Source organism: Mycteria americana, chromosome 5 (genome assembly GCF_035582795.1).
Source record: "Mycteria americana isolate JAX WOST 10 ecotype Jacksonville Zoo and Gardens chromosome 5, USCA_MyAme_1.0, whole genome shotgun sequence".
Classification (NCBI taxonomy): Eukaryota; Metazoa; Chordata; class Aves; order Ciconiiformes; family Ciconiidae; genus Mycteria; species Mycteria americana.
The window spans coordinates 50,578,677-50,601,001 of NC_134369.1; the positions used below are offsets into that span (position 1 = coordinate 50,578,677).

At 39.3% G+C, this 22,325-nt stretch overlaps 1 protein-coding gene across 13 annotated transcripts in view; it reads left to right on the forward strand.

Annotated features, from left to right (window-relative positions):
- NRXN3 (neurexin 3) overlaps window positions 1–22,325 on the forward strand; it is a 983,905-nt gene that overhangs the window by 939,140 nt on the left and 22,440 nt on the right. For 7 of the 13 annotated variants that reach the window (XM_075503346.1, XM_075503345.1, XM_075503344.1 and 4 more), the window contains one exon: window positions 5,701–5,776. In XM_075503346.1, the coding sequence (XP_075359461.1) occupies window positions 5,701–5,776 (76 nt within the window). Of the gene's footprint in view, window positions 1–5,700; window positions 5,786–22,325 lie in introns of all 13 variants that reach the window. The other 6 variants (XM_075503342.1, XM_075503351.1, XM_075503352.1 and 3 more) reach the window with 1 other exon arrangement.

Here is a 22,325-nt window from a genome sequence, read left to right on the forward strand (position 1 = left end):
AGGAAATGCCTTGAGCCTGTTCTTTGCCAAGAAACATCTTGGTTTCTGGAAGACAGAACAGCATCACTAACATTTTGCCATTCTGGAGAAGCATTCATACTTTATGCTGGTATGCATAGAAGACAGTACGTTGTCCATATTCCATAATAAATTTGAGATATTTAGAAAATACAGCAGTATGGGAGCAGTGGAGGGAGTCAAGTGGTCGGATTCAAGAAAAGTTTGTTGAGTTTCAGCTCTGTACATTTTAGGTGTGAAAGGCAAATGCATTGCTCAGATTAATACAACTATATTTCTCCACTGTTGGGAAGATATTTGTGCCTGGCGTTTTGTGGTGGTCGTATTTCAAGAAGGATTGTAAATTGTGGTTCCTTGGTGGCAAAGAGATTTATGCTTCTCTCGCAACAAAGCATTAAGTGTTGCTTTTCAAATAATGTTGTTGAATTGGAAGTAATGTGTACAGTGTGCAGAAGAGTTTCAAGCAAAAGGCAAGTAGGAAAATTGAATCCTACTTTACCGAGTGAAGCAACTGCCAAGTATGTGCTTCTGGAGGAATTTGTCTGGGGTTTGAATTTACGGGTCCTTGTCTTTTCTCTCCCACTAGAAGGGAGAACTCCATCATTCTTGGGTGTGTTATTTATAATTTCATAAAGCTGTTCTGTGACAGGACTTATTTTACCCAGCATGCTTAATCTTTCTCAAATAATGGTGCACCCAAAGAGCAAGGTGTCAAAAAAACTTTGCGGTTGGGAAAAGGAAGATTCAGCACCTGCCATTTTGTGTAGAACAAAGGAGCAGAGGTTGCGGATCTGATGCATAAATTAGGGCTTTGGGTGCTTGGAAGGATTGGACAGGAATGCAGTCATCTTGAGCAGGTCTTACCGCGCCATCCCAACTTTCCTTGCACTTTACATCCCACACCAGTACGTACAGTGTAATGAACAAAGATGTAGAACCATCACCATGGCGAGATTGAAGAGGCCCTTAGAGTGAATAATTAGGAGGAGGTGATTACAGAACTAATAATTCATGGAAAGGAATGGGAAGCCAATTCAGTGAAATTGAAAGAATTTGAAGGTAAATATGCCCATAAATCCTCCAGGGTGGACTCAGAGTTTAGCACTTTCTCCTACCCCAGTTTTATTCCAAGGCAATTTCATTAAACACTAGAGAGAGGGAGAGAAAAAAAAATAATATAAATGCCATAAAAAATCTTTCAGAGGAAGGAATAAAAAGGGTTCCTGCCAGAGAGAGATTTTATTGAAAGTTATTATAATACCTATCTTTAGTTTTATGGCCTTTAATACAGGGCCAAGTAATTTCAAAGCTGGGATTCTTAAAAAATGAAATACATATTTTAAAATAGCATAGTATGAATTATTATTTTTAATACAGAATTTAGCTAATATATGGAATAGAAAAATATTTTCTCTTTCATGTTCTTTCCAACGAAAACAAAAACATTGTTTCCATCATAGCATATGGAGAAGTTTCATTACTATCATGTTCCCTGTACATAAGAATGTTTAGCATTTACCATCTGTAGATCACTGGGCAGACACTAAAGAATTAATCCATTTACCTCCTCTGGGGCCAATGGGTGAGTATAATCAGCCCCATTTCAAAAATGGGGAAAGGCAACCAAAAATGGAATAGCTGGTTTTGCTTACTGCCTCACAGTGAGCCATTTCTGATGAGAAGAAATGATGTTGGTGGAGACATTTCTGGGGTCACTGCTCACTAGCCTCTCCTGTCTTGTGGAAGCAGCAAGTTTAATAATCATCCAGTGAAAATTCTCAGCTCCAGGAGGGTTTTGAAAGTTACAGGTTCCAGGTACAAGAAGTTATGGTCTTCTGGAGGTTTTCTCAACTCTGTTTCTGTGGTCAGGAATTTGCTGCTGTTTCTCACTGAAATAGCTTTATTCTTCTGGGATGATTCAGATGTTGGTATCTGACTGGAAGGTGCATGGAAAACCAATATGTGATGGAACTAGAAAATCAGTTAGTGATGAATTGTGATGGAAAGTACTGAGATTAAAAATACAAGATAGGAAATGGCAAGACAGATTAGTGTACTTATCTTTTCTGTGGTTTCTAGAGATCTCGTTAATGACCTTGACTTAAGTCTAACACCACTTCTGGAGGTTTTTCTCTTTTTCTAACCCTTATTTTTATACATGCAAAATCAGCAGCATGGGACAAACAGCAATCACAGAGCAAGAGAAACTGGAATATCAGGGGAAATAGCATGCAGTGGAGATGGGGAGAAAAGGACAGAGATTAATTGATAGAATCAAGTGTGGAACCAGTCATGAAAAAGTGCAGATACAGGTCAGAGTTGGCAGGGTCGGTGAGTATTGCACATCACACATTTGCATTTTGTCTGCGTCTGGCTGACTGTGCCCTTCTCCACTCAGAACCACCACAAGCTGCATGAGGATTTTATAGCAGGAAATCTAGAACACATATCTAAGAGTGCAGCGTAAATATGTTGCATGTGCTGTCCTTAAGCTGCTTATTAGACGGGAAATTGATCAAGAAGATAAACAAGGGCCAGGCTTCATGACTTTTCAGCTCCTGCTCAGAACTCTCCTTGGCTTCAAAATTCTTCATCCCCCAATGGTCAGGATCTGTCATGCACGAGAGTGACTGGGAGGCCACAGAGGCTCACCTCGCCCAGCGCTCTGCTGCTGGCCCTGGCCATGCATGGGGCCTCAGGGAGAGACTCCTGAACAGGACAATGCAAATAGTGATACTTCTTTGGTCTTCAGTGTCTGTGGCACAGGGACTTCCCAAGCTAGGTATGGGGTATTTAATAGTGCTGGATGGATGTTTTTACCTTTAATTTGGCTGATCACTTCCAAAATGCATCTAAACCTTTATTACCTACCAGTATCCTGTTGCAATGAGTTCCCCAGTTTAAAAAAAAAAAAAATTGTGTAAAGAAATATCACCTGTTTTTTTCTGGGCATGCTACCTTTCTGGTTTTATATGATGCCCCTAATAAGCAAGAGGAAAAAAAAGAGTTGTAAAGGAACTCCTTATTCTTTACAAATACTGAATCACATTGTCAATTCGATTGGATCTGATTCCAAGTTAATGTTGCATGAAGACCTTAGATATGAGCAAGTGGGTAAGTGGATAGGTATAGCAGTTGGTAGGTGACAACCACACATTGTTATAATTTTCATGTTTATTTCCTACTTGAAACAAATCATCACTATTCTTCTATGAGACCCTGCATGTAAATTGTCAGATCTTCAACTAAGAGCAAAATCCACATGCTCTAAATACAACCTGGAAATCAAAACCAATTGCCAGGGTCTTAGCACTGTCTGAGTAAGGTCTTCTAGTAGCGATGGATAATTTATTCTTTATTCACAGTGCTATCCTTAACACTCTTTTACAAGTGCTTTAGACAGCTGTAATATAAATCTCCAGTTTCACTAGCTACATTTCACCTACTTAAAAAAATTTCTTGCAGTATAGTTTTGTTGACTTATTGTGCTACATTACTTTACAGGGGTGCAATTAAAAACTAATATCTTTCTACCTGGGGACAGCTGCATTTCACTGTTGGAGGATATGATCACTGTTTGTATAAGTTATAAAGTGATTTGGTGTCCTTCGGGATAAATAATGCTTTATAAAATATATGTGACAGGACCAGAAGAACTGTAGAAAGTAAATTTATATTTTGTGAATTCCTCCTTTCTTGACCTCTCGCTGAACAAACAAACTTTTAAAGCCATTTTGTTTTAAGACAGAAGTCACCAGCATTTCAACAGTGTTGTTCTGTTTTCTATGACTGAAAGAAGATGATAAAAAAAACGACCTTAGCATGTAAGGCAGGAAATTGCTTTGTATATTTTACCTCCAGTTCCTTTTAAACTTGCCTCCCCATTGAGGTAAGACTGAGTAACACATATGATAGGGATTCCCTTACTTCATGGCTGTTTTTTTACAGATACTCTATTTTTAGAATTTTTATTTACAGTGGACCAATCCTATTTTTCTTTCTTGGCTCACTCTAAGCCACTGAAATCAAGAGTGAAGGAATGTCAGGTTCGATCTGATCTTTCTGACTGACTGCTCGGTTCTGGTTTTTTCCTTAGCTCAAATACAAACAGAGAGGGAGAGAGCAAGGACCTTCTGGCAGGGGGCAGAGGGACTTGCTAGCGCTAGGACCACAGGAGGCTAAAGAAAAGGCTGAGACCTCAGAACACTTATGCAAAGAGAAAAGAGAATATGCAGCATGTTGGAGACAGCCACAGCAGACATAGGAATGTAAAGGAGACCTTATTGAAAACTGGAGAGTCTTTTTCAGGAATAAGGATTTGGAAGGCTTGTCATGATGTGAGATTCCCAGGAATATTCACCTGGAGTACTAAAGTACAGTGTACTGAGGTACAGCTGCCCTGCTCCTGAGGAGCTGAGATTTCAGCAATGCTTCCTGCCTGGTGAGGAACATTTTAGTCGGTTTGTTTCAGGAGTCATTCCATTGATTCTGCTGCTCAGCAGAATAGGCAGCTCTCTGCAAGGAAAGGTTGTTAAGGGAGACAATTTCAGCAGAAGCCATGGTTTGAGCCAATGCTGCTGAGCTGGGGTAATTTTGTACTGTGTGCAGGAACATTACAACCTGTGTCCAGAGGCTGCCACAGACTCTCCCTAATGGTCTGCATTACTAATTCAACTAATTGCAGCAATTACAGGCAGGAGATGCTGTTGGGAAGAGACGCCAGTACACTTCTCCCTAACATGCTGCAGTACATGCTGCTCATTAATTAGACCAGCAGCAAAAAAAAAAAAAAAAAAAAAAAAAATCACCAGCTGGAAAAGCAAAGGAATGTGCTGAAAAGGGCCATGAACAGTCACAGTGTGGTTTAAGCCTTTCAGAACTAGACTTTCCAGCTTGCCAGCCCAGTTACAGCCACATCCCTGTTCACTTGGCAAGCAAGCAGATGAGGTTGCATGTTGAGCATAACTGACACATTCAGTAGTTCTTCATCGTGCAACAAATGGGTTGCACAGATATTTACTATCTGGGAAAATACACAGGATTCCCAGCCCAAGAGGTGCATTAGCAGAGCAGGAATTACTTCTGCCTCAGGGTGATGCATCTAGCAACACAGCAAAGAGTACTGCTAGCTGCCTGGGTAATGCATATTGTCTGAGTCTATCTTGTACGTTTTTCTTTGCAGAAAGCATGTTCAGCCTGAACATGCCTCACATGGTATGTCTCTCAGTAGGTGCCTTCTGGCTGGCCCTATGTAGTATCGGTATTTATCGAGGAGCCTAGCCATGTTCCAACCAGACACATCTACTTTGTCTGTTAGAGGACGGCTTGACAGCCAAGCAGGTGTCGTAGCCCGCTGTACTTACTGTGTCCAACAGCACAGTGCGATCCTCCTGCTCACCTAAACAGCCCGGCAGGCACACCGCACCTGTGCACACCTGAAATATTCAACAGCACAGGATATGCACTATTCCTCCAACAGGGGACTCCAGCTCCACGGAGGGCACATTTACACAGGCATAGCTGGAATGCTTGGTGCAAGTTAAATATTTTTTAAATTACAATTCTGTAACATTTTTTTTTCTAGGATATTTAGCTGCCTCTGTAACAGCCTCTTGACTTGCAAGTATCTTATATTTTTTTTCTTCTGTTCTTTTTCCTTTGTTCCTTTTCTTCACATGCCAGACAACAGATGACATCGTTTCATCAGCTGAATGTTCCAGTGATGATGAAGATTTCATTGACTGTGAGCCTAGTACAGGTAAGTCAGGTCAGTCTTGTTTTGCTTGCTTTCTGATTTCATTTGCAAAAAACAATGCATACATATATTTATATGTGTGTGAATGTATACATATATAATTATATATGTATATATATGTGTGTATATGTGTATATATATACACTTATGTATATATACACTGGATATAAAATAAAAATTATACAGCCAAGCATCAGATCCCATGGACTTGGCAACAACAAAACACAGATATGTAGTCACTATTTGATTAACATAAAGTTGTTTGCGTGGAAAGCCAAACTTCCTGAAAGTGATCCCAGCTAATTAACAGTTCACATCTTTGTAGCAGTCACTTCACTGACGCAGTGGGAAAGCAAAAATATCACTGTGGCATGGGACAAATAATAAAAGCTTATGAAGTGGGGAGGGTGAATGTTTGAAAAACAAGAGAAACAAAAGTGAAGCGATAATGGGTTATTAGCATTGTTTAATCTTTGTTAATTGGTCTGAAGATGGACTGTAAAAGGATACATTTGTCCATGGGATTTTGAATACAGTTAACATGGTAATGTATTTATACTAATTTTGTTTCCTGTGAGCCCAAAGAAATGGGGGAGCACCAAAACATTGTTCTAACATAACAAAATTAGTAGTAATTCTTGCCCTGTTATCTGCAGCGATGCTTCAAAATGTATCCATTAAAGAGTCAGAAGGACTGGCCGTGTGGAACTGACTCAACTTCTCCCTTTCAGATACATTTTGATAAATTGATGGCTTTTCTTTCTGGTGAGATATATGATGTGATATCCAGCAGGCAACTGCAGTCTATTTTATTTCTTACAGGCTTTTTCAAGTCTTTTTTGAGGCTTGCCATGAGTTAAGCATTTCTAATAGAGAACAGACATCATCGAATTTCTGTGTACATTTAAAAGAAAAAGAGGGAGTTTGGTTAGAATTTTTTGTCCTTAAAAGTGAAACATATAAACAGTTTAGGGTTTTTTTTTTGTTTTGCTTTGTTTTGTTTGTTTTTGCTTTGTGTTATTTGGGGTGATTTTTTTTTCTTTAAAAAAATCCCAAGAAAGCATTATAAATGTTCTGTTTCTAGTTTCCTGAAGCCATTTGATTAATACAATAATAACATTAAAATTCACCCAAGGCTAGTGCTTTCATATTTCTTTTCAATTTGTCATGCTGTACCTGCATTTTTTGGTAGAACTTGGTCCTGCAGTAACCTGAGATTGGCATTGCCTTGTAGCTGGGAACTTCCACCCGTACTCTTGGCTTCCCTGTGATGGCAGGGAAGGCAGTGACACAACAACCGATGCTAACAAATAGCTCAGCCTACTCTCATCTCTTTTTTCACAGATCTCTATGAGTTTTTCAACTCCGCACCTGCCAGAAAAGCAGTCCAAATAATACTAGATTGTGAAGCATAAACAGTGTGGGTATTGGGATTTTAGATAAAGGTAGTAATGAAATACCAGCACAGTGATTATCATGAAAGTGAGGCATGAGATTAATAGGGCCATGTTAAAAGGACTAATGTACCACAACTGATATGCAAGTGAATGGATAGGAATCACTTCATTAAAGCTTCACTAACATTTCAAGACTTCATTTTTTTTTTATTCTGATTGCCAAGTATTTCAATTAAAGGAGAAAATGAGATCTTTATTAGACTCCTCCTTTTGTACATTATCGTCATTTATGTTCCAACACAGAAATCACAATTACTTCAATGGCTAGAAATTATAATAGCAATGTTTTCAGCTTGTGCTGCCAGTGGAAAAATAAAAGTTTGAGGAGAAATTTGGTATAACAGGATGTTTAGCATGAAATTTCAGAGTGCTTTAGAGCAACATTTCCAGACTAAAAATACCTCTCTCCTGACACAGTTAGAAATCTAATGCTACAAACAGGTACAAACTGGATTTGTAAAAATGACTTGCCTTTGAAAATCCTGCTAAGCATTACAGTTGGCAGCTGTAAGTGCCTACAGACATTTGAATATCTGCTGTGTAAAATAATACGATTCGCTGAAAATCTGCTGAAGGTACTCTCCTAAACTGCTAGATATTCTTGAAAATTTCACCCAGTATCTTTTATGGCACCCTACTCCTCCTCCATAGGATGGTGGTCTGCATGAGCCACTGAAATCTGAATCTTTTCTTGGGAATTACTGTGGCATTGAGAATAAAAGTTAGCCTGATTATTTGTAAAAAAAGTCTCCCAGGTGGTCCTTGCTGATGAAATTTACACTTCCCGATTTGGAGTGTTCCTGCTGCCAGAGGCACTGGTGTACAAAGTCGCTAGAAGGAGGAGGGATATGCAGGACCTTTTTGCCTCCAGAGCATAAACTTAGCTCATTCCATCATAATAAGGAAAAGTAACAGGTTTATGGTGCTCCTCATTTAGGTTTCTTTGTTTATCTTACTGTCTCCATTCCCAGTCCGCCCAGGGAAGGTAGTACAGTGTCTGCAATACAGCCAGTATCAAAGCAGTCACGCAGCCCATTTCACTCTGGAGCACTAAAGCAATCTGAGCCAACGCATCAAAATCCAGTGGTGCTGGCTTGGCTGAGCAGATATGTTTGCCTTTACACTTCACCAGCCAAGTCAGGATTCTGGCCATACGCCAAGATCTGATACTTAAATGTATACATCGTGGAAAGAAAAGATCTGGATTGTCTTGTTTGTATTTTCTAGTGTGTGGGTTTGGATTTTTTTAAATTTAATTTATTTTTTTTTAATTGGGCTCATTTGAAGTTGCTTCATCCTGTTCTGTTGACAGGTCAGTGTATTTTACGCTGCCTTCTGGCTTGCCTGATCCCTTTTGCAGCAAATTGAAAATTAAATGACCTAACCCAGCACAGGCTTCTTTTTGTTGCTCTGATAACGTGTAGCTTTTAAAGCTCTTGAGTTTCTGCCAAGCGCCAGGACTTGGCCTTCCATCACCCTCAGTGCCATGGTCCAGTAATGCAAAGGTTACTGAACTCACTGCTGCAGCTGTGTGATATGATATACATCACTATCATTACTCCTGTGCAATAACCAAGACAAGGGCAACAGAGAATGTTGCCCAGCAAATCAAAAGCTTTCAGATTTCATATGGGTTGGAATCAAATCCCAAGATCTAAATACATTACTTTGGTCTTGGTCCTGGATCAGAGGCAGAACCCTACAGAGTCCTTTTGAAGACTTTGGTTTTGGTGTACTCAAAGATAGTTCAAAAGACAGAAAATCATGTCCTCTTTGAGGCTAAATATCATATGAGCACCATTTGCAAGGTCTTATTGCCACTTAACTCTGTCTGTTGAATCCAAGACCTGAATCTCAGTAAGCGTATGATCTGCATCTGGGTACTTGCATCTCTTTAAAAGAAGACAGCGTAAAGGCAATTTCCTCACTCTGCTCCCCTCAGGATTTTCCTGGCTAACTTGAGACACTCACTGTAGCAGGCTGGCTACCACTCTGTGCCCCTCTTCCAAAAGTGATTTCTGTTGGGATTTCTGTAGATCCCCTTGTTTAGAAACCAGGAGCTGCCACAGGACCTGTCCTGACTGAGGTAGCCTGCAGGCATCCCCCGCAGACACATATGTATGCACAAGGAATTATTCTAACAAGTGGTGGCAATGACAGCTGTGAATCCAAAACCCATCTGTATGTTACGTAATGCAAAAGAAGCCATTGCAGGTTCAGGGATAAAATATACTTGCTATTCAGCTCATTGCAGGCAAGCCTCTAGATCTCCTCTAGATCTCTAGATCTCCCAGAATGGCTTACTGTAAATGATACAGAGGGCATAAAACTGTTCATCTACCCTGAAGAAACATTTACAGTCGAGAGTAGTCCATCTCTTATCACTATGGAAATGTTGCTTGTCCCAGTACATGTTCGAAAACCTTCTGGTTTCTGCACCAGAAACATGATGCTTTTCTCTGGTATGAGTATAGGACTCTCATCTGGCTTGTTCCAGGGAGATCTGAGGCTCAAATATTCAAGTTCCTCAAAGCTGAAGCCAGGGTCCTGAGTCTGTGCTTTTGAACACAGCTCTGTGGTGGTGTTTTGGTCACTCAGCTGCTCTCAGAGAATGAAAGATTTGTAAGGGAAATATCTTTACTCCTAACTAGGAAGCACTGTGCCATCGTGAAGAAAGAAAGCATTTATCTCTTTCCAGTCAAATGAGGAGCACCCCTACAATCTGATCTTATTGAGACTTCAAAGCCTTGAGGATTATAGTTATGCTTTCCTGACAGCAGCTGCCACTGTCTCCTCATGCCATTGCCCTTGTTCTCTTTAAGCATGTCCATTAGTGCAGTGCTCTGGTACCAGGCAGGCTGGATGCTCATGGCTGGGCAGCTGATTGGGATCATAGCCCAGGCTGTTCATTGCACTAGTCAAAACAGTAAGACCCAAATACTCACCGGTTAGCCTGAAGCCCATATTGCAACCTCTTGAAATTGTCTGCAAGGGCTTCATCCTACCTCCCTGGCTTGACACAGCCCATGGTTCTTCCCTGGTGCAGTTGCCAGCTTTCCCTTCCTATCAGCCCAACAAGTTCCTAGGTGATTTTTTTCCAGAGAAGTTTATTCTGTGTTTCCCAAAAGGCTTCATATACCATAAGGTTGGCATTGTCTAATCAGACCGGTAAGCCTTTCCCATGAGGGGCTGGAGACAGCAATAGAGATGCCAAAATCTACAGTTCTTTGTACTGGCAGTTACACAGTGTTTTGTAGCATATACCTACACACAGGAGACACATATCCTACAGGTATGGCGTCTGCATCTATAATTTACTGGCCTGTAGCCATCCACTTCAGGCTCCTGGTTTATGGGCTAGGACAATCAAGCTTCCACCCATGTAAGCTGGAGACGCAGCTACCTGCAGGCTGCCCAGGTCAGAGATTTATTTGCAGAAAACAAGCAGAATCTCTCTTCAAAGAGTCTACAAGCAGCCAGCACAGTACAAAAAGCAGTATGCTGGATGTGAAGAAACCGTGACTAAAGAAACCAAGAGGAGTGCTGATTTGGCTCCTGTCCTCCATGAACTACATCAGCCTTCTTGAAGTACCCAGGGAATTTTCGTTGCTCTCCTCAGAGAACCATCCCCCACAAATCCAGTGCCCAGCTACCCCCAGTCTCTCCCTCTGTCAAGCAGGAGTTCTGCTCCATTTCTCGTGCTGTGAACAAGAAATGGCCTTTAAAGTTGGGCGCGTGTCTCAGAGTACACACAGAAGTAGGCTTCCCGTCTCACAGGCTGAATACCATACAGAGCTGAAGGAGGGGGATTCATCCGCAGCACTTCCCAGGGTGTAATAGCATCACTTGTTTGATGGAATTTCCTAGCTACAGTCTTATGGCCAAAACAAAACCAAATGAACAAGTTTTACTAACGAATCATGCAGATGACTTACAGGAATTTATTTTTTTTTTATATTAGGAATTTATACTGAGTTTGGTTTTCAGCATATTGGTCTTTTTGCCTATGTAAGCTCCAAAGGTGCCACCCATGAGGATAATTTATCTATATATGTGCTATATGTACAGTGTGCATATATATCTATATCTAGGTGTGTATATGCTAAAGTAATAAATGACCAATATCAGCAGTAGCCCCTATCATCCAATCACATGTTTACACAGAAATTCATGCCTTCATCTAACCCTGGCATCCGCTGGCGTGGACAGATGCATGATATTGTTATTTCTTGGTGAACAAAGCACGTTAATTTCTTTTTTGTTAGTTTTTTCTTTCTTCCTTTTATTTATTTGTTTATTTTTAATTGATAGTTTCATCTGCCAATTAGCCTTGGGGTAGGGTGGGGCAGGGAGAATAAAAAAATTATACAGGTATATCCATCGATATATACACACATACTCTGTGTATTTATAGATAGATATACACATTGTATATATTTGAAGAACATTTTCTGTCGTTTCACCTCATCTTGTGCCGCATGAATTTTTGGTGATTGATATTTTAGTTTCTTTTATATTTCTTTCCCTTTTTTTTTTTTTGGCTCGCAATGGTGCCATACCGCTATTTTTTAATTTTTGAAATCATTGCTGTACTTTTCAATTTATATTTTTGGAGTTCTTCCAACAAGATAATGGTTTAATCATCTCAAGAAAGAGATATAGATCTGCAAACCGATAAAGGCAACAAAATCTTTTCTTGCCATCCTTAAGAAATCCACATTTTCAGACATCCCAAGAAAGTTGTGTGCAAAAGAATGAAGATTCTTACCCGTCCTTTCTTTTTATTTTCTCTTCTCCTTACTTTTTTTAAACTTCTCCAAAGTCTCTAGCCTGTCTTTTCCCTTTTCCCCTTTTCTAATTGAGTTCAGAGAAAAAACACCCAGAAGGAAAAAAAAGACTCCCCTTTACCCCTGTGTTCTCCCAGGAACATTTCTTCCAACAAAGAAAGCCCTACAAACCGCAGATGGCATAAAAAGAATTTTATTGCAATGCAGAATATCTGTCGTATCTTTTATTTCTGGGTCAGTGCAAGATCATTTTTGTGGCATGCTGTAGTTTAGCTGATTTAACTAACCATGGCCTTCATTAACCGGTGCATGGGCTGTGATGACGCCATCTTGTGTTTCATCAGAGCTACGCATTCAGGCTAACTGAGCAAGTCCGTAGTGTATGATTTGGGGGGATATCGTTTCAATTTTAATTTTTAGTTGTATTATAATTTATTCTTTTTGGAAGAGTTATGCCAGTACCATCGGCTGCTTCTGGCAGCCTCAGTGTTATATAGCTACTTTATTTTATGGGGGTTTTTGCTCTTTTTTTTTGTTTCTCGGTAGCAATCTTATGTCTTGTCTGTGTCCATCTGTCTTGTCAGTGTGTCTTGGAGTCCATTGGTCCAGTGTTGTTATGTGATTCTGTTCTCTGTTCGTAAGCTGGTGTTCAGCTCCCCGCCGCTCTGTCGTCCCTCTTCCCCTCCCCCTCCTCCTGCCCCACCTGCCCGAGGGGGGTCCACAAAGGGGCACCAAGCTTTGAAGGACGTTGTGAGTGTCACCTCCAGGCTTCGGGCTGGAAGTCACAAGGTGTCCATGCAGCTTCTTAAGAAACACAAAGTTTGCAGCTGGAAACTTTTCAAACTCTGGTATCATTTCACTCCTAGAAATGGTTTACTGGCATAATGCTAAAATGACTTCTTATACAGCTCTTTAGGGGATTTGTATGTGCATGCTGACGTCTTAGAGTAAGAGCTCCTGTTATCTGTGCTGTAGGTGCCCGGAAACGCTACGCAGGGCGCAGGCTGGATGTTAAATGGAAAGTACATAGGCCCATTTATAAAAGGCAATCTTGGGAAGGGAATATCACTGTGCACGTGCAACTGAAATGATATCTATGTGAATGTATTTCCAAAATCCACAGTTCGTAGTTCATTTGTAGTTAGGAGACAAAAATGTAGGATGTACGTAGGATTTTAGGAGTGGTGCATCTTCACTCTATGGGGTCAGTCTTCTGTTAGTCACTACGTGATGTCTACTTTTTACTGATACTGGTAAAAACTGTCTTGCTCATGTTTACTTGTATAATTGAACACAATTCTGGAAATGCATCTGGAGTGTCTTCTGCCATATGCATCATAAATGTCCAATAATGTGTAAGGCAGAAGAAAACAAGTGGAGTTTTCAAGTGTCTGCTTAGACTTGAAATACTATTTAGAAAAAACATCCTTTGGCTTGTACAGTGGCGCATTCCCCACTATCCTTAATTGTGTTCCCGCTGAAGGAACTAGCCATGTTAGTGGCACTGAAGACCTCAGTGCATTAGGATACATCAGCTGGCATCAGTGGATCAGCTCAAGTTAGTGGATGAAGAGGCAGCCAGTTTCCTTGCAGATAATGTTCAGGACATCACAAAAAGCATGCTTACACATACCTTTAGCCTAGCTAAAATCCCAGTTTGTTCTGCAGGGAAGATGAGACAATGAAATCTGTGAACTTTTCTCACAAGAGCACAATATAAGGCTTACCTGTTTAAGCAAAGAGTTACCAGAAGAGGGAAGTGATGGGATATGTTCAGATCTCCAACATGGAATTATTTAATTTAATTATTTCATTTAACTTATCCAAGATATGGTTCCTGTACTTGCAGAGGGATAAAAAGAAGATAGCTTTTCTTTCACCAATAAGAACCAATGATCTTATGCTCAGTTCAGTTTTCTTAATCAAGTATGATCTGAGAAACATTACTGAATGCCATCAATTATAGCAAAACCAAATCAATATATAAAGCATTCTCAGTCTAGATTTTAGATCTCTATGTGTTTTTCGCAACTATTAATTCCTATCAGATCTAAACCTTTTCTTGGGAATTGCTTAAATAAAGCAACTGCTTATAAAATTATAATATAATCAACAAGGTCATGGTTTTGTGTACTACTGCCCTCTGTCAGATAGACCAGAACAGTCCTGTTATGAGGCTAACAGCAAAAGAAAATTTTTTTTTAGCTCGAGTGGCAGGTGTTATTGGAGCAGAACAATTGGAGTTTTAACCCCCTGCATCATGAAGTTCAGGGTAACCTTCATATTGGAGTACTGTGATGAGTAAATCAAGTGGCCAGTCATCAGGACAGCAACCTCCAGGCTGTGGCGGAGCTGCTGTCCCCTGCTGAATGGTTGCTTTTGTTGGCCTTACGTAGCCTCTGCGATGCCCACGACTAGCCCTCTGCTGCAGGGAGCGAGAGGCTCACTCAAGCACAGGGGATGCCATGGAAGGTCCCATTGTGTTCCATTTTACCCCACTAAGTGTATATATGGATTTCTGGCACTTGAAATAGTTATTTCGTACTTGTGTTTTCTGTCTCAGGGCAGGCTGCTGCCTTCAGCTCTCATGACATTTGTCACTGAGCAAGGGGGAGAGCTGAGGGTTGAGTTGTTAAAGCCAAGGATAAAAAGCCCGAACTCTGGTGTGCCACTCTCAGCTCTGCTGTTGATTCCTTCTGTGACCATGCATCTATATTGCTCATTTGCCTACCTGTAAGGCAGGGTAAATGAAATACTTCTTAGCTAAACGAGGTGGAGATGAAGGGAAAGAAGGAGATTTAATTAATATTTTAATGGACTTCGATATTCAGGTGCAAATTGCTGTGCAGTACACCAAAATGGTACTGTACTGCTAACTACCAAAAATGTACAAACTATGTCACTTTTAAGGTTTTAGTACTAAGTGCTATCTTCACTTGCTGTGGCAAGTAAAGCTCTGTAGAAACTCTACAGAGCTGCCAGTAGCTAGGAAATTCCATTATTGTGTATTTTTATGAAGTAGATACAACTCCTAATCTGTTAATGCAGAGGGAAGCAAGTGAGGGATACAAAAGCCAAATATTTTCATGTCAGGGAACATTGGCGTAGCACCTTTTTCATTAAATATCAGTTTTTCTTGTAGGGTTAACACACGCAATGGAGTGAACCATGCTCAGGCTACATAAATTAATGACATGAGTGGACTACAATATGCAGATCTTTTATATCAGCACGTCCATCACTTGAACTTGCATCCTGATCAGAATTTTGCTTCAAAAACTTCAGTTTCTCCAGCCTGACTTAGCTGGTGTAAGTTTCCCTGGTTTTGCATTTAAGCTCAGGAGGAGATCAGGATCAGACCCACAGTCTGGTTGCCTTGCCCTTGCTGCCTTACAGTCTTTTTTTAAAGCGTGTTCTTTAAACTCAAAGCCATGTGCACTGTCACATTCTGGCAATCCCTCTAGTGCTGTGCGTATGTTATCAAGCTGACACATGTCTAAAATACTAAGATATGATATTTTCAACCTGCTGGGACTTGCTTTTTGTCCCTGTTAGCTTTGATTTTCAGCTTCATAAAATATATGGGAAAGAAGGAAAAAATAGCCAATGACACATTCAGTGGAAGAGAAGAGCTAGCACATGACTCAGGAACAGATTTTGCATCAAAGGCAAATGTATGTATATTAGACCCTTAGATGTCTATAGCAACTGATTAGTTAGCTTTAAACAAGAAGAAATTATCTGATTTCTGGAAGATATATAATGTCTGTTCAAGAGAAAACATGTTGAGCATTTACAGATACTAGGGACAGAGATACACTTTTGCTCCTAAAGGGTTTTGTTATCTATTTCTTTTGGTCATCATGCCTAGACCTGAAGGTGCCTTATGTATTAGAAGCCTAAAGGTACTGATGTTCACATGAACTACAACACCTGGAATGATACCTTGGTAGAGCAGGATTCTACTTCCATTTTCAGCCCAAGTAGGTCATAAAATACCAAACCTTATAATCATGTCAAAGGGGTTATTACCTTGCCTTCATTCTGCCTTTCTATTTCAGTTCCAATTTATTAATCACAAGAGCTAGAAATTAGTGCTTTATCCCAACTGTTAGCAGCTGGGAATCTTGGTTCCTGAGTGGTATGAAGTGTTAACACTTACCTTAAATGCTGTGTGAGGAGCAGGAGACAAAGATCATACCAGTTTTGAAAGTAGGGATAGAAGCAAAAAAAATAATTAGACTGACTTGACTTGAAATCTCAAATGTCCACTAGTACGACAACATATTTTATTCTGCATTTTCATTGTGCTAATAAATACATTCTTAAACCTTTACAAAAGAGCCACACTCAAGGATTCCTTTTTCTCCTGCTGAGTCTCATAAAAACTGAAGTTGTTTGGTCCCATGGGGTGGTGTTATAAGGATCTTCGGCTCCTCTTTTGGCATTCAAGAGGAACTACAACTATTTTACAGACACAAAATCTCAAAATTAGCTTCTTTTAGGGCAACAAGAAAATGCCAACACTTTTGTCTCTTCACTGGTTTCACTCCATCTCAGTATCAGAACAATAAATGTCAGAGGCATCAAAAAGGGGAAAAAAGTTGTTCTGTCTTTGCAGGAGAGCAGAAGTGCAAAGCAATTTTGATCTTAATGATTTTTTTTTTAATGTCTGTCAGTAATTCTTTTTTTTCCCTCATACTGAAGCAAGTATGACTGATTTTAGATACTAGTTTTAGGGACTACTCATTTTCACTGATGAAATCTTGAGGGCTTCATAAATTTTATATTTGATAGACAAAAAGAGCAAAAATAGCCCTGTAGTTAGTTCAGGGTATTTTCTAGGGTATCAAAATATAATTATAATTTCTTCTGCTCACTCTTCTCCATGAAGCAACAAGTCTACTGTGGAGTGCCTTGAGATCTGTATTTCCCCTAGAATCTGTGGTTCTTCTGTATGCAAATTCTTTTAGTGTTGAAACATGGATCATTAATATATTGCAAAGCATGTGCACGCACACTCTCTCTCTCTGTATATATGTGTACATATTTATACACCTGTTAATGCTGTGTTTATGTTCTGGCTAAAAGGAGCATTTTGGGGAACTGAAATAGAGGAGTAGAATAAACTTGTTTAGGAGTTTTACAAGCAAATGTGGAACAAATGGATTGAATCTTGCCTTATCATCTTTCTCATACTACTGTTAAGGTCTGTTAATTCAAATCTTTGGCTTTTGTATAACTCTGAAAACAGCTAGTATGTCCCAGCATTTTGAAGAACGTGTTTTGTGAGTGCAGGCAAGAGTGACTCTCAAGTTTGAGATCTGGGCATAGTCTGAAACAGAGGACCTCTGGTACACATCTGAACTTGCAGCAAGGAGGTGCCTTTGGCAAGGTTCTGAATCCCTTATCACTGCCAGGGAATTAGAGACTCTCAGAGAGCTGTGAGGAAGATTAAGGAGGTTTTGACAGCTGAAAAAAAAGTCAAGGGACTTGGCAGTGGAGCAGGAGTATGTATGTATCTGAAGAAAAAAAAAGTACTTTTTTGTACGGTAGATTGGACATACTACCAGCTCTGCCCTTATTCCAGTGGTTGATGGGTAGCCTTCCCATGGACAAGACACTGCAACATGCCCCAGACCACAGTAGAGTGAGTGAGCATTGAGTACAAAATTATGAACAAATTTTGACCTTTATTTTCTGATAAGACAAGCGAGAGGTTTTCAAGTTTGCCTGAAACCCTTTACTTCACATGCTTAAACATGCCATATAAGCCCAAAGGGAATACAGAGACCAGAAAAGTAGTTGAAAATATTCATGCCCTAGTTCTTTTTTGATAAAAAGTCAAGATTTGGTGTTTGCAAAGTACTGTGGGGACTCCATGTAGTTTCCTCTGAACTGTCTGTGTCAAATTCAAAACAAGAAAATGTTTTATGACTCCTAAAATGAAAATTTCAACTTTTGTCTTAAAATGCCTTTTAATTTTTAAATTGATTTTAAAAAAAAATTTAAAAAATTAAAAGTTCACATTCTAACAAAGTATCTTGTTAAAAAGCAAACTAAACAAGTTTTGTAGTCATAAGTATTGTGTGGGGATTTCAGTACACTTCTCTCTTTTTTTAATTTCTGAAAATATGACTAGTAACCTTCACCTTTAACTAACTTGGGAGTTTTTTACTACTCCTTTTCAGTTTTTCAACTTCCTTTCTCCCCCATTAGGTTCTCCAGAACATTAGACCGTACTTTTCCCCATAGGAAACATCTGTCACTAGCTCTGTACCAATTGTGTTAGAGGAATAAAACCTTTGATTACATTTATCAAGGGAGTTGGGCCAGTATATTTCAGCATCTTCAGTTGTTTCATTCATCCCTGAAGCTATGTGATCTTTCCCACATATGCTGTTTTCCATATCTATCACTTTTCCCTTGGAAAGGAAAAGCAAACAAAAATGATTTGTTTTGGAGAGGGAGGGAAAAAAGTCTCCTTCACTAAGGCGATATTTTTAGAAACAGCTGGTAAAACAAACTGCAAATGTTATGCCTGGAGCACCTCTATTCTAATAACAAGATTGTTTAAAGATGAAAGCAGTCATTTGTGTGTCTAGCTCACTGTGTTAGTAGTAATTCTTCCTCCATACGGGAAGAGTAGGGAAACCTGGTGTGGTAGTGTGTTCCCTATCTTACCTCCTCTGGAAAGATACTTACACAGTTCTCTGCCGAAGAATGAGCATTCCGGTAGTGGTTTCTACAGCAAATGCAAAGTGATAGCGTAGGAATAATCAATCTCAGTCATCTATACCTCGTTTACTATTGAATTAGTAGATTCATTAGTCTTCTGTGATTTTTTTTTCCACCTCCCAGATGACCTTTCCTTCCTGGTGACAAGCTACAAGTTTTCTGTTGGCCTGTCTCATAGGTGGCAAGTGTCCAAACACGAGCTGCCAATTCAGATAGTTAAGAAACTCTACAGAGCTGCCAGGCTTGGCGCTCCTCATGTAAGAACACGATATTCACACGGAAACCTTTAAAGTACCCTGAGGAACTTGAGCAGTTTTGTTTCTTTTTCCATACCAAATTTGCTTAGCTTCCATTGAAGCTAATTAATTAGGAATCTGAGTACCAAATGAGGTAACAGCCATTTGTAGTACTTTTAAAAACAGACTTTTTGTGAAGGCCCAGCTTTATGATGATATTTGGAATATCAATTGGTATTGATACCTACTTCTTTTGCCTTAAAATCCCTATAAAAGCAATACTGTTTCTTGTATTTTATTGGGATTCGATCTCTGATGCCAGCTGTATATTCAACATGCTTATTTAAAATGAATTTTAGCAGTTGGATCCTGGAGATGGCTGCATGTGTGAATGTCCAATAGCTCCAACAACATTTTATAGCTGTATTGCCATAATTTTTCCAGCGGCTGAGAGGAGCTTTGTGGATATTAGTGCAGCTGAGCACTTGCTTCAAAGATCTAAATTTTAGATTTATACACTGACAAGAGATAGTTAATCCTTTTGTGGACTGGACCCTTAAGAACTGTCTGAACGGCAGGACTTGAAATAAGACCTTGGAGTCTTAATTCTTCTTTCACTTTCAAACCTCAGTTAATCTCTCCTTCACTTTTAAACAAAGGTTGCATTTTGGTCCTACAGATTTCCTAAACCTTCTGTCAGATACACACTCCAGGAGGTCATTTTTCTGGGGATCCAGTCATGTTAGGGCAATGACAGCTTTTACTGCAGTGTGTCATATTACATTAATTTTCTTATTCAAGGGAGATTTCAGCAAATGCAAAACAAGACGAATGAGCTACCTACAGTGAAGTTAAAGATTTCAGACATCAGCTTAGAGCAATGATCATTGTTCCTTGTTGAACAGCAGTTCTTTATCAGTTTTGTCTTTTGTTTTGTCTTGTGCTGTTCTTTTCTGGTAATGAAATGCATAGAACTGTACACATCATTTCAGGGGTAGCAGTGACAAAGCTGTGTAGAGAGGCACTGTTATCTCTCTGCTCCATTACAGTGAAGCCTCTGCTTATACACAGCCTGAGTTCTGAAAATAGTTGGAAAGCTTAATAAGCATAGGGAACTGGTGTGGGGGAAAGAGATTCTCTGCAACAGAGGATTAAGGGATGACAAATGCAGTTTCCTTTTATAAAATCCAAGAAATTTGAGCTCTGTGTCTCTGACTGGAGCACTGGGAAAGGTGCTGGAAATAGGAATTAAGGGAAATACATATATGTATGTATACATCTATATGTATATATGTCTATAGGTGTATAAGTAAACATATTGATATGTATGTAATACATAGTACATATATATGTATGCATAAGTATCTCTACAAAAAACATAAGTATTATTCAGTTACATAATATGATGACAGATTTCAGATAGTTCTTAGCAAATAACTTAGGTATGAAAACAGAGTGCTGGTAATATCCTGTACTGGTCCCCAGGAGATGGCCTGCATGTCACATTTCAGGTCTCTGTGATTCTACTGTAAGAAATTATGCTCGTGCTCTACCTCTCACTTAGTGCTAATTTAAGTTAGCAATAATGCATATAAGCATTATTATCAGTGTAAAACTGCTGCAGGTGAGTAGCAAATCATGCTCTTAAGTTTCAGATGTAGGATAGTTTGCCAGAACTGAACATCAAATCAGAAAGAGTAAATTAGGAAATTCATTGCATGCATGAAAAAAAATTGTATGCACAAGGAATTCCTGGGAGGCTACGGTTGATAATAGGCTTAAAATACCAACAGCAGAACTTTTTCACCGCATTCCTCACTTGTTTATAACTCTCTTCCAAGCCTTTTGTCCAGAGCATTTATGAATGGGATGTTGATTTTTCTTTTGGAAAAGAAAGCAATCAGCACTTGGATCTCCATAGCAGTTTGGAATTTGGATGCAAATTAAATAGTTTCATGGTCAAAAAATTCAAAAAATCATGTGTAGATTCCTGTATATATATGCATGTGCATGCATAATTACTAATTACATTAACCACATGGCTGGAAAAACTGGCAGCCTGATGAGATGTTGCGTGCCTTCAGTTTTCACTGGGATTAATGAAAATAGAAAGTATTTAGCAGTTTGTAGGATTAGGGCTGAGTTTGTATAGTTATATGTGAAAAAAAATCACTATATAGAATTAGCTAGACCTTAAATCACAGTCTAGGAAAAAGAAATCTATATGGTTTAACATAGAGGAGACACTTTAGCCGGAGCATTTCAAAGCTCAGCTGTAGAGTACAACAGCTTGTTTTTATAAGGTGCATATCATCTACATTTTTTACTGTATTTCATTAGAATGCTCTACTTTATTCTACGTAGTTTGAATACATGAGAAATGCATGTTGGTTTTCTGAAATCAGGCAGCTTCTGACTTTCACTTACTTTTTTGAGCCCAGTTAGTGCATCTGTACTCTGCACATTAGTATTCTTGAAGAGAGCAGAGATGAACACTCCTTTTGCTTGGAAAATATGTTATGTCTTTAAAGTAAGTCATTGCAACTTCCATTTTTATTTCTGCACTTGATAGTGTTCTGGATCTTCTTGGTCTTATCTGACAGAACACCCAGACCTATATGTCAGGTACCATGTTTGACCAGAAATGTGTTGTTAGTACTTCAGTAGCATTGTTTATCTCAGACTTCAAAAACGTTTTGTGGGTATTAAAAAGAAGCTTTTCACACCTTTAGTAAGAGGGATGAATACTGTTGTCTCCACTTTATAAATATCGTAATCAGAGAGGTTAGAAGGATGCTTCCTTAGGTGACTCACTAACATGCTTTAGTTGAGAGAAACATGGTGAAGATTTGAGACGCATGGAGAAAAGGATTTGTAGGGCACGCAGCAGTTGCAGAGGTGGGAGGAGGAAAAATTACTGCTGAGGTTAAAAGAAGAATTTCACTAATAAAGGGGAGGAAATGTTTCTGAATAAAAGAGTTTTCAAAGTGGAATGTATTTTTCTAAGAGAAAGGTGAAGCTGAGGACAGAGCAGAAATGAAGTGCTTTTCCAGTTAACTCCATGCACTGCCTCCCTACCTATGAAGACAGAGCACATACAGCTGTCATCTTGTCCAAAAGCTTAGTGTTTCCGTGCTGAATTCTTCTGTCTGTAGTTATATGTTTGAATTGCCACTTGGCTCCCTTTCTCTGTATTTTTCAGCTGAGGTTACCACTACTAAATTACGAGACAGTGAAATCAGATCATAATAAGGAATTGTGATGGAGCTATAATGCAGCAATGGCAACTTATGTCAAAGTTATTTATTTAAGGGTCTTGTACGGATTCATTAGC